The 16,062-nt window shown below is 39.3% G+C and overlaps 1 protein-coding gene across 7 annotated transcripts in view; it reads left to right on the forward strand.

The window, feature by feature from the left end:
* Rapgef2 (Rap guanine nucleotide exchange factor 2) overlaps positions 1 to 16,062 on the forward strand; it is a 299,442-nt gene that overhangs the window by 88,928 nt on the left and 194,452 nt on the right. For all 7 annotated transcript variants that reach the window (XM_017803518.2, XM_029556717.1, XM_008854327.3 and 4 more), the window contains exons 2-3: positions 5,019 to 5,089; positions 11,039 to 11,095. In XM_017803518.2, coding sequence (XP_017659007.1) covers positions 5,019 to 5,089; positions 11,039 to 11,095 — 128 coding nt within the window. The remainder of the gene's footprint in view (positions 1 to 5,018; positions 5,090 to 11,038; positions 11,096 to 16,062) is intronic.

Genomic DNA, 16,062 nt, shown 5'->3' on the forward strand with positions numbered 1-16,062 from the left:
ACACCCATCGGTCTGTTGGCAGCTACAGAGATTAGAAGAGGGTGGAAGAGGAGACAGGGCATTTTTGTTCAAGGTGACTTCTCTGATGGAGGTAAAATACAACCTCTAGCAAGTGACTACAGAGAGCTCACCTGCAGGGCCAAAGGTGGGGTAGCAATGGCCCCACCTTCACTGGCTCAGAAAGAAATTGAAAGAAATTCAGCCAAGCCTTCAGCGGCTCAGAAAGAAATTGTTACTGGCTATGGGCAAATGGGCATGTGGAGAAGTGCTTTTCACTAGGGAGAGGAGTGTATTTTATGAACTTTGGGGCTAGGTCATGGCATGGAAAGGATGAAAAGGTGGTTGTGTTTGAGCTGACTTGGGAATCCAGTTGTAGAGTCTTGGAAGCGGGTGGCTTGACTGTGGTATATTGAAGCAGTGCTGACACTCTGCCTGGGGAGTAAGTGCCCTCTCTCTACTCAGGTAGCAGGATCTCATCTGGAGCAGTGCGCAAAGTCATCAGACTTTACTGCGTGACTTCAGTGTCGTCTGTGAACCCATTAGACACCCATGTTCTTAGTGTTGGGCTAGCTTCTGTGGGACGTGTTTTGGGGAATCTGCTGGCAAGAGTGTTCAAGGAGGATTAACTAGCAGATTGAATCACTCACACAGTAGGTTTTCTTCAGCGGTGTCTTAAAACTGCTATTCCTAGAGTGGAGTGCTTTAGAAGAAACCATATTCCACCCTTGAATTTATTTTCTAATATCCTCAGATGAAAAACATCTAAGAGTGGTGGTAAATTAAGCCAGGTATTCAAAGATAGTTTTAGTAACTGCAGTGCAGCTAGAACCTTGCAGTTCTAAACATTTAAAAGATTAAAATGTAAATATTTTAAGGATTTAAAAAATTATGTAAAACATGTGGGTTCAAGTATAAGTTAATGGCATGCATGCAAGATTTTAAAAAAGATTTGTAAGTTTTTTTTTTTTCTTTTCTGATGTTATGGTTGGAATGATCCCCCTGGATGCTAAACACTCTCTCTCTCTCTCTCTCTCTCTCTCTCTCTCTCTCTCTCTCTTTCTCCCCCCCACCCCAAACCCTTTTAAAGGAAAAACATTTTTTTTCATGGTACAGGTGAAGTAATTGCCTTCTCCATTTTAATTTTTATTATTTTCCTTTTGCAACAAAAGAGACCTTTGAGACCAGCAATGATGCCCCAGTCCCTGGTGAGGCAGGCAGTAGAGGAGAGTTATTTCCCCTTGGTGCTCCAAAGAGCATATTAAAATGTGCTTTATATCGTTAGTGAAGACTTAATGGCTGGCAAACAGAAGACATGATCTAGCTTCAAGTAAATTGTAAGATTGCTGTGGAGGCCTGTTAAATCTGGAGTGCCTGGCCTCTTATTTTTTTTCTATGGGGATGTGCTGTGTTTACAGACACTGAACCAGAGGGTTGACTTGGGATAGGCTACAGACATTCAGTCTCCCACAGTGTCTAGAGGATGCCTTTGTCTTTAAAAAGGGACTTCATTTTTTCCTGAGAAAACTTCATTTCATTGGCCTATCAGTTTCTTTGTCTGCTGAACTGCAGTGGTTTTATGACTTTAATCTGCTTTGAAATGGCATCTATTTCTGTAAAACGGATGTTCTTCAGAGGGTAGAAGGAAAGGCTTATTGTTCTAAAAACAATTTTGCTTCCTGATTATAGCAAAAAGTTCCTGTTTATGCTCAGAGACTAGAGACTTTGGGGGGAAAATAGCTTACGTTTTTGAAAGGGTCTTTGTAATAGTAATGGTCTTGTGAGTTTTGTCTTAGGAAGTACATTTGGGGAGGTTAGAAATTTCTTCACTTGCGCTTCAGGTTCCTGATAAAATGGAAACTGGAATACTTCAGGTGATTTAGCCCCTCTGCATTTCGTTTTCTGTAGTCAAAGTATGTTGAAATAAAGCCATTTGGTGAATCTCTACAGAGGAATTAAGAATTAGAATCTAAGAATATACTTCTCAGAAGGCTACCTGTCCTGTCCGGTCTGGGAGACAATCTTGCTGTGGGATCTGCACGGCTTTCTCTGATGGCTTTGTGCTCAGGCTGCTGCGAGCTTCTGTCTGCTCTGCATCTCACCTCACTCACTCCTTTAGTGTCTGGCTGGGTAGGGAGAGGCAACTCACACCACCCAGAAGAGGGTTTGAGCAAAGACTATCAGCTAAGAGGAAAGAAAAGAAGCTGTTAGGGTGGCACCTAGGGCAGGTCAGGGCGGGCTGCCTTGAGCTTCAAGGTCGAGGTCAGTTCTCCTCCTGCCTGGAACCTCATAGGGTTTTGACTGTGGAACGGCAGGTGCTCACAGACAATTCATGCCTCCCTGAAAAGAAGCTTGTCTCCTCTCCCCTTTTTGCCTTTTAGTTGTTTGTCTCACTTGTCTCACCACTGAGCCATTCAATATCCAATGCTTGAGAAAAACTCCAGGTGGTTTTCTCCTTCCCTCCATTCTGCTTCCTTCCCTCACCTATAGTCATGGTGTTTTCATTCCCTATTAGTGCCAGTCAGAGAACAGAGATTTCCTGATGTACACCAAGCTGTGTCCGTAGGCCCCAGTGACACATTGCTTTTTAGTTGGCAACAAAGGCTAATTTCTTAGTTACAAAATAAGGAACTTTAAGTTTGTGCAAAATCTGCTTGCTAAGGTGCGTAGTTCAAGCTAGACATCATTGCCTTCTGGTTAGCAAAATAATGTAGAATAGCTCTGCTATGCCACTTTATAAGCTGCTTGGGACGTAGACTGTTTGAAGAGGTTTCTTTAGGGATGACTTACTCTAAGAGTAATAGAAGAAACTCTAGAGTGCTTTGACCAAGTTTGTAGTCTAGTTAGGTATCTAACATACATGAAATATTTAGACAGGATTTTATGGTCATGTATTGCTTGCATGATGTCCATTTAAAAGTAACCCCTCCACAAACATCATGATTATGTGTGATGTGTTTGATTTACACAGCTTGGTACATATAGAAGGAAAAACTGCTTAAAAAATAATGCCAGACATTAATAGTGCAAGACAGCCCATTACCGCTTTCCTGTATTCTGTGTTTTGTAATGCAGGCTCAGTAACAACTACCAACAACATAACCACTTATGTTAGGGACCATATTCTGTTGTTTTCCATATACAAGTTATACATATTGTCATATGACAAAGAAATAAGGGTAGCAGTCATTCATAAATTACATATATTCTATACATACAAGTTATACATTGATAACTCAGACTTTTAAAGTCCACATATGTTATACTAACAGACAATGTTTATGACATATACTATTACTCAGGAATATGACTCTGAAAGAGCTATGGAACTCTACAGTGTTATGAAACCAGCAGCTTAATAAGGCACTGTTCAGTCAAGGAACTGGCCTTTTTATGTTGGCTTCGCATGGTTTAGGAGAGAGTGCTTTTGCTGCTACAAGACCTGTTCTCTGCTGAGGCTTTAAAGTGATCTTTCCTTTGATTCTGTCTCTGAGATCCAAGTTCTTGTTTCATAGTAGAAACAAGACCCATAATGTGTCATTTAGACTTCTCTTTTTTCAAATGTAGTTTAAAAATCGTTTTTCTAATGATTTTTTGGTCAGTCAGTATAACTTGCTTGATGAATGTTAAATGAATGTAAGTAGTTTTGTCTGTTTGCCTTGAAAGGAGTGTAGGCCTTGGGCAGAGTCTAACAGGCTCATAGGGAGTTCAGTAGAAGGACTAGTGCTGACAGTTAATTGAACTGAACACAAGTCTTATTCACTTGAAAAGGATAGGTCTTATGGCATGTGAATTGTCATGTGTTAAGCTGGTACTTAAAGGGGAGAGTTTTAATTTACAAATATCCTAAAGTATCTTTGTTTTAGATTTTGACCGAGTTTTAGAGGAGAAAACACTCATTCATATTGTTGCTGTCATAAACCGTGTAGCTCTAGGTGTGTATTCGAATCCTAAAATAGAAATTCCTTTCTGGCTTATTATATATGGGTGTAAATAGGACTTCGATTTTTTACTATTCTGAACTTTCATTAATTACTTTGAATATTTTCTTATTGTTATCTAGAGAAACAAGAAACTTTTCCTTTTTTAAAAAAACATTTTTTATTATTTTTATTTTATGTGTACGCATGTATTGCCTGCATGTACGTAAGTGCACCCATGTTGTGCAATGCCCACGGATCCTTGGAACTGGAGTTATGGACAGTTGTTAGCTGCCATGTGGGTGCTGGGATTCTAACCTGAGTCTTCTGCAAGAACAGTGAGTGTTCTTAACCGTTGAGCCATCTCTCCAGCCCCCAACTTTTCCATTAAAAAAAAAAATAACTCTATGGGAGGTAGAGAGATGGCCTAGTGGTTAAGAGCATTGTCTGCTCTTGCAGAGGACCCAGATTTGGTTCCTAGCACCCATGTGGTAGCTAACAACCATCCATAACGCCAGTTCCATGGGATCTAAAACCCTTTTCTGGCCTCTGTGGGCAGTGTGTGCATAGGTTCACTTACATGCAGGCAAAACACTCAGACATATAAAATAAAAATAAATTTTTAATGAAATTTAAAACGTAACTATTTCTAAATATAAGAAAATTTCATTTTGTTAAGAATTGAAAATGTAATTCACACTCAATTTTTAAGTAGTTTTGAAATAACATACATTAATTTAATAATAAGAAAACAGTTTGAATAGTGATCATAGGCAAATATCCATACTTTGAAACAAAAATAGTGTCTTTGCTATTTTGATGTATTAAAAAATACATGACAAAGATCTGCTGATGAGGAATTTGTTTTGATAAGTTTAAGTTGGTTTATTTTATATTTCCTTACATTTCATGCATGTTCTGAAGTCAGCTGTAATGGATGTCATTTGTACATGCTAGGTTTTCTTTGAATAATGTTTATTATAAAGTCTAAGAAAATATGTATTAAAAATAGCTACCTAGAGTTTAACTTGTAATATTTTATTTTAAAAAAGTTTTCTTTCCTAACAAGTCTAATAATTTCTACCCTTTTCTTTGGAACAGGACCTGGAAATAGTGTATTCCTATTTACATGGCATGGAGGCCTTGTCAAACCTGAGAGAGCATCAACTTAGGTGTGTATGTGATTTCAGTAATTTAACAGTGATAAAATGCTTATATATTTAATAATTTAACAGTGATAAATGCTTATATATTTAGTAATTTAACAGTGTTAAAATGTCTATATGTTCACTTATTAGTAAGAAATGGGCTTAAAGAAAGCTTAGCACATGAGCATCCTGCCTGATATAACCCCTATACTTGGCCTGGTTAAGTTTTACAAGGTTGAATTCAGTTGTATTCAGATACTTTTTGATATTTCTGTGTAGTACTATTCTTATACTCCCACACCAGAGTTTGTCTCCCCTCCCTAAAAGTACTAAACCTCATTTGGTGCTTCTACCAAAAATGGCATTATTTGTTGTTCTTGGATATGTATGTATGTATGTATGTATGTATGTGTGTGTGTGTGTGTGTCTGTGTGTGTGTGTGTCTGTGTGTACTCGCATATTAGTGACCAGAAGATTTTTAAGTGTTCACAGAAAGATTAGGCCTGTTGTTTTAGTGTGGAATGAATATACTTCCTACATTAAGTAGTTGGCCTCTTTCTGGGCAGCAGTTTATAGCACACTAGCTCCAGGGTGGTGTGCTCATATAAATATCACGTCTATTGTACAGGGACAACAGAGTAGCTTCATTTATGATTACCTGAATTTCATGATAAAGAAGTGATTTGGCCTTAACTGCAGTATTGTGAAGGACTCTGGGAAGATGAATTACATATAAATGCCAACTAGGATGTACTGAGGAAGTCTTACTTGCTTTAGCTCTGGCTAGTTGTAATACCAGCTGTTTTTAATTATGAAATGAATACTTTACCTGTATATTTCCCCCTTACTCTTTAAACACTAATTTGTGAGCATGTCAGTTTCATATTTGACTGTAAATTGAAAAACGTATCAAGAGGATTGAGTGCTTCTAAAATTAATTTTTAATGAAAATCATTTAAATTAAAGTCAATTGTAGATTAAGTGTTTAAAAATTCAGTCAGATTTTATTAGAAAGGGCAAAACCATTGGGTTTCTGGAAGCCAGCTAAAATTTTAAAGCAACGGTAATTTTTAAAGTATCTAATTTTTACTTGATATTTTGTGATGACGATTTTTCTAAGGAAATTTTTTTTTTAGTGCTAACGGTTTACTTATTTGAATGCAGTCATTCATCAAATGCAAGTGCATATGATAAGCTAAGCGCTCCAAAGACACATGTGCATTGTGTGCATGAGCTGATGCATTGCCTGTATGAGATGCACAGGTGACTAGTATTTAGATACCTTGATACCTTGATACTTTTAGAATGTCTACTTACATAGTTATTTACCTGCTAGAATTCTCTGCAAGAGAGAAATGACTTTTAATAAAGATTAAAAAGTAGGAATAATACAAGGCAGTTCCACGCCCCCAGCAAGCTTAAGAATTACTCACTTTTTTGTTACCTCAGAGGTAATTTTTAGTTGGAAATGACTTATCTAAGGGTCTAAGGTCTAAGCTAGTCAGAAATGTTTCCGAGCCTGTACAGATTTCTTTATGGCATGGATTTGCAAGCAGGGATTTTTAAGATTCCCAACTTACTCTGCACATGTTGAAAAATCTTATTTATGGCAAACAGCTTAGACTAAATTTTTGTTTTTGTTTTTTTAGAACAAAATCACAATTATCACTGAATTTTAGCAAAAGTAGAGGCTCATATAAACCACTGAATTTTATAGTACTTCCATTTCTGGGAAAATATATACATTTCCTTTAGCTAAATTATTTTCTTTGTATTTCATTAAGTAAATGTTACCTGATTAGCAGAGAAAAGCTAGAGCCAATTGACACTAATATTTAATACAGTTTTCCAAGTTTAGAGAATCAACGGTGCCAGTCAAGATTTTTTTTTTTTTTTGTTCTTTTTGAGACAGGGTCTCCTTGTAGCCCCAACTGTCCTGGAACTCACTATGTAGACCAGGCTGGCCTTGAACTCACAGAGATCTGCCTGCCTCTGCTTCCCATCAAGATTTTAACTTATTTAATGCAATAGAGAAAAACATGCAGCAGTTAAGAGCAGAGCTCAGCAATCTGTAAGGGCAGAATAATCACTTGAGGATATGCGGTGTTAGGATTTTCCTCCCATTTTTGCTATGATAGAACCTGGGCCTTGTGTATACCACCAGCTCTATCACTTTTGTAACAAAAAAGCCTGTTCAAATATATTGTTTCCTTTAGCATTGGGGTTGAGTTTACTATTATTTTATAGAACTAAACACTCATCAAGATATCCACTCATGGGGCTATAGAGATGGCTCAGTGGTTAAGAGAACTGGCAGAGGATCTGAGTTTGGTTCTCAGCACCCACATGAGGCTAACAACCATCTCTAACTCCAGTTCCGGGGGATCAGATACCCTCTTCTGGGCTCCATGGACATCACAAGCACAGGTACATGTACATACACGCAGACAAACACTCATACACATAAACTAAAAATAAACAAATAAAGCATTTTTTAAAGACATCTACCATCTAACCATCTACTTAATAGACCCCCTTGAATATTGAATATCTAACAGCCACCTCATGTTTCAAATGTCTAAACAGATCTTGAATATCTCCCCCTACCTCAAGTCTGCTTTCCCCAAATCAGTAACCAAATGTTTGGGCCAACAACACTGGAGCTCTTGTCTCCTGTGTTTTCTTCATGTCCCCACACTTTGCTGGTATTTATTTCCAAAATTCATCCTCCAGAACTGACCAAGTTTGCCATCTCCTCTACTAAAACCTAGCAGTGAGCCCTCACTAGCTCACCATTATTTCTATTAGAACAAGTATAGACTTGCATGCCTGGTGACATTTTCCACCTAGCTTCAGGAGAGATCTGTCCCAACATTAATTCTGACCAGCTCACACCTCTGCTTTTAATCTCGCCAACCTTTGAAGGAAAAACAAAGTCGTTATGCTTCCACACAGGTCCTGTACTTTTTGCTATACTGACAGCACTGTTCCCTCCCTCCCTCCCTCCCTCCCTCCCTTCTTCCCTCCCTTCCTTCCAGTTTTTTTAAACAGGGTTTCCCTTGACTCTTCTTCACCCTAGACAAACTCTATTCTGAGGACAGAGTATCTGTGGCACATCCACACTATGGACATCTTTACAGGTGTTGCATCTATTCAAGTCACAAACTTTTGAGTCTAAATTCAGAGAAGCCTGGCACTCATTTATACTTAGCCCAACACACTGACAGCCAAAATGAGAGTACACCTGACTCTCCTGTAAGATAGTTACACAAGGAGACAAATTATGGCTAGTAAGACACATGGAAAGACAGGAGACCCAGGACAGGAAGCTGAAGGGAAATGGTATTGTAAGGAAAAAGGCAGACCAGATGCTGTGGGATGTGTAGAAAGCCTAGAAGACTGATTACTTTTAGATCCTTTTCTTTGGTGTTTCAGGAATGAAGTAATGGTGAAGTGGGAAGAGGGCAAAAAAATGAAGATAGAGTATATGGACAGCTGTAAAGATTGTCTTGAGATGGAAAAACAGAAAGTAGAGTGGCCAGGGGTTGGGTAGGGAGGCTCTCCATCACTACACTGTAGGGGACACCCAGGCGAGATGGCATGTTGTTGGGTGTGACTCAGCAGAGAGAGATGGTTAGGAACAGGAGGTAAGTGTGCAGGAACACCACCTTATGTTGGTGAGGACTGGATCCAGGGTACAAGAGAAGCTGCTTAGTGAGGGCAGGAAACAAGGCAGAGTCTGTTACTTAGATTAAAGCCAGATATTTTTAGACTCATTTCTTGTGACCATCCATTCCTATAAAGAATTGCAGTTCGACCAAAAAACCTTTAATTGAATTAAAGATTCTGCCTAAAGAAATTTTTTTAATTTAATATTGATTTGTGTTATATTTGCTTCTTATTTACAATGACATGATGAAGCTTAAAAACCCTGGAAACCAAAAGACAAGCAGGCCATTAATAAGCCCGCCTCCAATAGGCACTATCACTTGGGCTTAGTTACGTCTGCCTCTTGAGCCTCTGTTTTCCCATCTATAAAACATAATCATGATGATTGCCATTTTCTTCTTTCCTATTTGGTATGTGTTAGAAGCTTCAAAGTTTGTATATGAAATTTAGTAAAGTTGTATGCTGTTACATAAAATAGCCATATTTATTGAAATATTGTGAACATTGATTTCTTTTTAAAAAAGTATTTTTTTAATTTTGTGTATATGAGTGTATTGCCTGCATGCATGTAAGTGCACCCATGTTGTCCAGTGCCCGAAGAGGTCAGAAGAGGACATTGGATCCCATGGAACTGAAGTTACAGATGGTTGTTAGCAACCCTATGGGTACTGGGAACCAAACCCAGGTCCTCTGCAAGAGCAGCCAGTGTTCTTAACTGCTGAGCCATCTCTCTCCAGCCCCATGAACATCAGTTTCTTTCCTACTTTGTAGGAGGTATCAAATCACATTTTCAAAAACCACGAGAAAGACTATTCTTTAAAGAAAACCTGTGATGATTCTTTATGAAGCAAATAAAGAATTTTTATAGTACAAATTGTAAAAAAAAAAAATTAAATTTCCAGAAAAGCTAAAACAGAAGAATTGCAATTCAGTCTAGTAACAGAATGTGTTATTTGTTGCTGTGATTTTGCCTTCTGAGTTAAGTGATATTCTAGAGGTACAACCAGAGAGGAACGGAGGGCAGTCTGGACCAACCTGGGCTCAGTGTGTGAGGAGCACCCTGAAGGTGTCATAAGACCAGACAGGCATACACATCTAGCATTGAACATGGCACAAATTCCTGACGGAAGTGTTGTCCAAATGGCAGCGCGATTAGTGGACCTCGGGGAAGTAGGTCAGAAGTATGAGGCTTAGGAAGCACTCAGGGCAAAAGCAACTTCATTCTAGTTTGGTTGAAGCTGGTTTATTTTAAGCTAATTCCCAGGATATTAGACACTTTTCTGACTAATGACACCAGGGTCTGTGATATAAAACTCCACATTCCACACTAATGGTTTTGAGTATTCAAAGTATGTTGAGAAACGATGACGATGTCAAGGGAAGCAGAGCACCAAGTGTTACCTACAGGCAGTCAGGCCATTTTGACTCAAGATGGCTGCAGTTGTGTCAAGCTGAGTCTTTGCAAGGGGGCGGGGATAGCAGGAGCAGGGCAGATGAGCACCTGAGTAAGGACACCTGTGGACTCCCAGTGTTTGCTGGCTGGGCATAGCAGCCTTCTTTTCCAAATGAGGGTACTGTTGAGACAGTACCTCATGACCAGCCTTTTCTGTTCTGTTTTCATGAGAAAAAAATGATCATTCTCTGATTTGCATTTCTGATTATTCTAGAAAAGTTAATTGGGATTAGTATGGTAGGAGGCTTCTTGATGATGCTGTTCTTGAGGTAATTTTGAATATTTAAATATTACTCATGTTTTCACAGTTTCATAGTTTTTTCCTCAGGACTGAATTCACTGAAATAACAAACCTTTTAGTTCTAAGGCCTCCATTTAGTCATTCCTCATAAAAGTACTGAGTTAATTAAAGCCCATTTTTGTCTGAAATTCCATACTGTTAAGGAGCGTTAGTGTTGAGCTGTGAATGATGCTGTCACCTTTTAAATTAATAGGTTTTCCTTTCTGACCTGGGTTCCTACTTACTTTCTAATTTATTTACCTTAGGGAACATCATTTTTCCAAATACCATCTACAAAGAATCTAGTACATACTTTGTAAAGTGTGGCAAAATGGGGGTCTCATCAGAGGCTTTGTTTTCTAGCACATCTGCTGGAGACACAAATAGAGCAGATTCTAATTTGTTGTATTGAATTTTAACTCTGATGTCAATATTCATCTTGAAGGTAATAAATTTTAGATGAGTCATATGAAGTAATCGGAACTCTCAAGACTCCATGACTCATTTAAGGTTTTGAGCTAGGAGTGTTTTTAGTGACAGATGTTGAACTCATTGTCTTTCTCTTTTGCAGGTTAATGTGTGAAACTGTGAGATATGAAAGACACGAAGCAAATGAAGTTCTATACTAGTAGGTGTTTTCTTTCTGTTTATATGAAGTGTAATGTAGTGACTAACTTTCCTTAAAGTATCACAGGAGGGTTAGCATAGCTAGCTTAGTTAGTGTTGCCTTGGGACTGTGGGTATTGTGGGGAGAGGCTAACTCTCCACAGTTTAGAGATTTGAGATATTTCAACTGTTTCTTGTAGTAAAATGGTTAGTTCACATTTGTATCTGTATCTTTTATGTAGAGATAGTAGAGATAGTATTTTTATGTTGTGGAGTCTTTTGCCATTCTTGCCATTTTGAAATATGAAGCAGCAAACAGTCTTTCTAGCAGAACAAATAGCCTCACCAGATGCAAGGGAGAGGAGGTATCACAACTCAGTGCATAAACAGGAAAATGAACTCCCATATCTCGGATAAAATTCCTTTTAGAAATTGTACTGATATCCCATTTAAAACATGGAACATATTTCTTAAGAACTGACAGCTGACTTTTAAAGAATGTGATAATCACATAGTAGATAAACACTGGCATTCTAAGGATATGTAAGCTGATTTACTAGACACACTATTTGGTTGATAATATTTATTGTGATTGATATTTACTGCTGTTTTTCGTAGCACTTGCGAAGTACTCCTTTTCAGGCAGATTATAATGAATACTTACTGGAAAAATAAAAAGGCAGCTGCTGCCTTGAGTCTATAATCTGTGAAGAGAGGTTGAATAAAAGGAAAACAAGAAAAACCACCAATTGAAAAACATATGAGCATAAAGATATGTTGAACTATATAAGGTGTGGGGATGGACCAGCCTGGGCTACATAGCAAGACCCTGTTTGAAAAAGGTCAGACATGTCAGAGTTCTTGAACTAGATCTCAGGAGTTGTGTCCATGAGTCTACAGAGACTTTTTTTGGGGGGTGGGTTTCCATAAACAGCAAACAGTGTGTTAGAGATGCACATGGAACAACAGACAGTTGAGGGGCGTAGGTGGAACAGACTGACTGCTGAGGGATGATGCAGCTGGAGGACTCATTTGATGCTTTGCTGCTGTGGTTGGTTTGGTTCACTTGGCCTGTGTGGCTGGACAGCAAGTCAAGAGAAAAGGTAGTTTTAAACAGTGGTCTTATTCTTAAGGCAACTACAGATAATTTTTTTTCCCTTCTAATAACACTTTGTCATAGACCATTTTAGAATCCTGTTAGCTAGAAACAGTGGACCTCAAGGCCCATCAGCCTTTCATCCTTGGTCAGGGATAGTTACATTCATCTTTGCCGCCTCCCAGCTCCAGCTGGATTGTTTGGAAGCAAATCCCACACACGTTAATTCTTCTATAGTTATTTTGATACTTTAAACGATAAGGAAAAGGGATAGAGAGATGATCAGTGGTTAAGAACACTGGCTGCTCTTGCAGAGGACTCAGGTTTGGTTCCCAGTACCCATATAGCGGCTACCAACCCCTCTTAACTCCAGTTCTAGGGGATCTGATGCCTTCTGACATCTGTGGGCATTTGCACACATGTGGTACACTTACATAACATGTAGAACATACACATAGAATAAATAAATAAATAAAAATTTTAAAATTAAAAAGATAAAGACAAGTGAGGCATGGTGGCACAGACCTGTAATTCTAATATGGGGAGGTTGAGGCAGGACTGTGACTTCAAGGTCACCCTGGGCTACATAGCAAGACCCTGTCTCAAAAAGCCAAATAAATAAATGATAGACCTAAAAACACACCTTAACTGTATTACTGTCATTAATTCTTCAAAAATAATTTAATATCATGAATATATTAAAAATTGTCTCAAAACTTGGTTTTTTGTTTGTTTTTGAGACAGGGTCTCCCTGTAGCCACAGCTGCCCTGGAGCTCACTGTGTAGATCAGGCTGGCCTGGATCTCACAGAGATCCACCTGCTTCTATCTCCTAAGTGCTGGGCCTAAAGGCGTGTGCCACCACACTCAACTCAAAACTTTGTTTATTAAACATTTTATTTATTTGAATTAAAATGTAAGTAAAGTCTTTCATGATCATTGATATTCTTGTTAAGTCTCTTTTAATATGTAGTTTGGTGGTTGGTTTTCAAGCAGCAAAATTGTTTGACCAAATGTCTCACAGCCTAGGCAGTGACCCATGGCTACAGGAGAAGAGGAAGAATGTCTATGATCCTAGAGTCAAGGAGCTAGCTGAGGAGCCAGCTGTAGTAAGCCAAAGGGGAAAGGGCCCAGCCAGATCCCAGGTCACCCTAAATGGAATGTGTGTGACTTGGTTGTAGCAATTACGTCTGTCTGTTTAGAATTATGTCACAGTGGTAGTGAACAAAGAAAAGTGGATATTCAATAAATTCAAAATTCCTAAGAAAAGTAATTCATACAGACTGACTGTAGCTTCATGTAATTGGGTTTCCAGTATTTGGCTGGTATAGATGCAAAGCATAAATGAGGTCTTTTCTTTTGTGGCCCTGCTCTTACCAGCTTGTGTAAGTGTACTTTGAAAATTAAAGGATAGCCATATTTGTAGTCTATATAAATGTACGATGATGTAATAGTACCCCACTTTTGGGGACCTGCTGCTACTATCTTGTGGGGAGCTGACTTGGCTCTCTTTCTCCCCTGAGCTTAGTTTGAAGAACATGGCATAGTTAGGGGATCAATGATTTTGAGACTCTGGTGTTACGAGTCAGAGATGAACAGCCATTTCTCTACTATGCATGTGTATTGGTGACTGCTAAGTCTATAGTTTTAATAATTTCTCCAGGTAAATATGCATTTCTTTTCCCTGGAACTCACTATGTAGACCAAGCTGGCCTGGGACTCAAAAAGATTTGCCTGCCTCTGCCTCCCATGTTCTGGGACTAAAGGCTGCCTCCCGAGTACTGTGCCACCACACCTGGCAGGTATCAATTGTTTTAACATAAGCACATGATATGCTACCAGTGCTGCCCATCTAAATTGTGTTGAGATTGGGGAGAGAGTTGTAGGTCTGATAAAATAGCATTTTTCAAGATTTGGAGATACCTATTTAAGGTTGAATTATAGTTGTTTATATTAGTAAGTTAGATAAACTTAATGCCAACATGGTGGTACATGCCTTAACTCAGCACTCACGAGGTAGAAGTGAGGAAGGAGGAGCATGACTTTGAGGCTAGCCTGGGCTACATAGTGGTGCTCTATTCTAGCAAACAAACAAATTAGATGAAATTAGTTGAACTTTACACAGTAGAGAAGGCTATCAGGGCATTTTTGCATTATTTTCATTATATTACTATTTGCTAAGTTTTTTGGTGTCTTGGGAAAACTAAGGTGAATGATGTAAACTCCTAAGCGGAGGAACCTTCTCTAGTTTCATTTCTGTGGCTGTGATGAAACACTCTGACCAAAAGCAATGTAGGGGAAAAAGTTATTAGCTCACAGTTCCCGCTTCCAGTCCGTTAAGTGGGGAGGTCCCAGCAGCAGCATGTGAGACAGCTCATCACATTGCAGCTAGTCAGGAGCAGGGAAGTGAATGTGTATCTTCTCACCTGCTTGCTTGCTTGTGCTCAGCTCCATTTCTCTGCTCTTACACAGTGCATGACCATGTTCCTAGGGAGTGGTGCTACCCACACTGGGTTGGATCTTCCACATTGCTCACAGACATGCCCGCAGGCCAGCCCAGTGTAGACAGTCCCTCACTGAGACTTTCCTCCCAGGTGATTCTAGCTTATACCAACTTTACAATGAAAGCCAACCACCACGGGGCCTTAATTTAGAATTGTGCTTAAAAATTAATCTGAGGGTTGTGAAGATGGCCCAGTGAGGAAAGTGCTTGCCATGCAGGTGTGAGCACCTGAGTTCAAATCCCCAGAATCTATGTGGAACTGTGCTCTGTGCTGTACGTGTCTGTAATCCCAGTGTTCCTGCATCAGGGTAGGAGGCAGAGACAGGAGAGCTCCCAGAAGCTTCTGGGGCCAGCTAGCCTGGTGCACAGAGAATGTCTGAAACAAGGTAGAAGGTAAGGACCAATACCTCTGCCCTCCATCTGTGCTCAGTGGCATGCACATGCCTACACTTAATACATACATGTGCACATAAACACATTACCCAAAAGATTAAAAAAATAATAAAAATTTTAATTTGAAAACCCTGTATAGAGAATAGTGAAAATTGCAGCACACCATGAAATAAATGAAGGGTAATCAGCTGGGAATTTGCTGAAGAATTCTTAGCTTGAGCATGATAATGGAGTGTCCACTACATTCCAGTCTGCTTTAGTTTTTCCTAATGGGCTGGCCATCTTCATTATTTCCATTTAATGAATAGTTATAGTTAAAGAACTTAAAACCTGTGTACCAGGAAGTTAACTACTGGAGAAAACATACACACATGCACACCTATATTTAAGCATGTCTAGCTGTGCCTCGGGGACCTTTTTCCACACACAGATCTGACTGAATGCTTTGCTTTCCAGAAGAGGTTTTCATAGCACTTTAAGGGTTTATCTCTTTATTCCGAGAAGAGATGGCTTCTCTAAGAAACAGCTGCATGGAGGCCTATTCCGTCTCACAAAGCCTTCTCTTTTTCATCTGCAAATGTGCCCCTTGATTTTAGCAGCCTGTTCCCTTCCTGGTCGGGTTTCTCTTCAGACAGCTTCTTCACTTCTGAGGGCAGCAGACCCATTGCTGTCTCTTCTCAGGCTCCACATGTGCAGCTTGGCCTGGGCCTGTATTTCTTGTGCTCCTACCTGGTTATTGCTGTCTGTGCTTGCCTCTGTCTTCCATCTTGAGAAATTTCTCCCTTGATTCTTTCCAGCTCCAGCCATTGTTAAGCACCCCCCCCCCGCCACTTTCAGGATGTGGCTGAGCTTTTATTTTATATTACAACCTTCTTTATAAATTACAAAATGAACACTTCATCTACTATTTACAGTGCATTACTTCCCCCTCACCCTGGAAAAATACTTTGTCTTCTTTTTCTCCCCTCCGCTCCCCTCCCCTCCCCTCCCTTACCCCC

This window comes from Nannospalax galili, unplaced genomic scaffold (genome assembly GCF_000622305.1).
Source record: "Nannospalax galili isolate Female #2095 unplaced genomic scaffold, S.galili_v1.0 scaffold305, whole genome shotgun sequence".
Lineage (NCBI taxonomy): Eukaryota > Metazoa > Chordata > Mammalia > Rodentia > Spalacidae > Nannospalax > Nannospalax galili.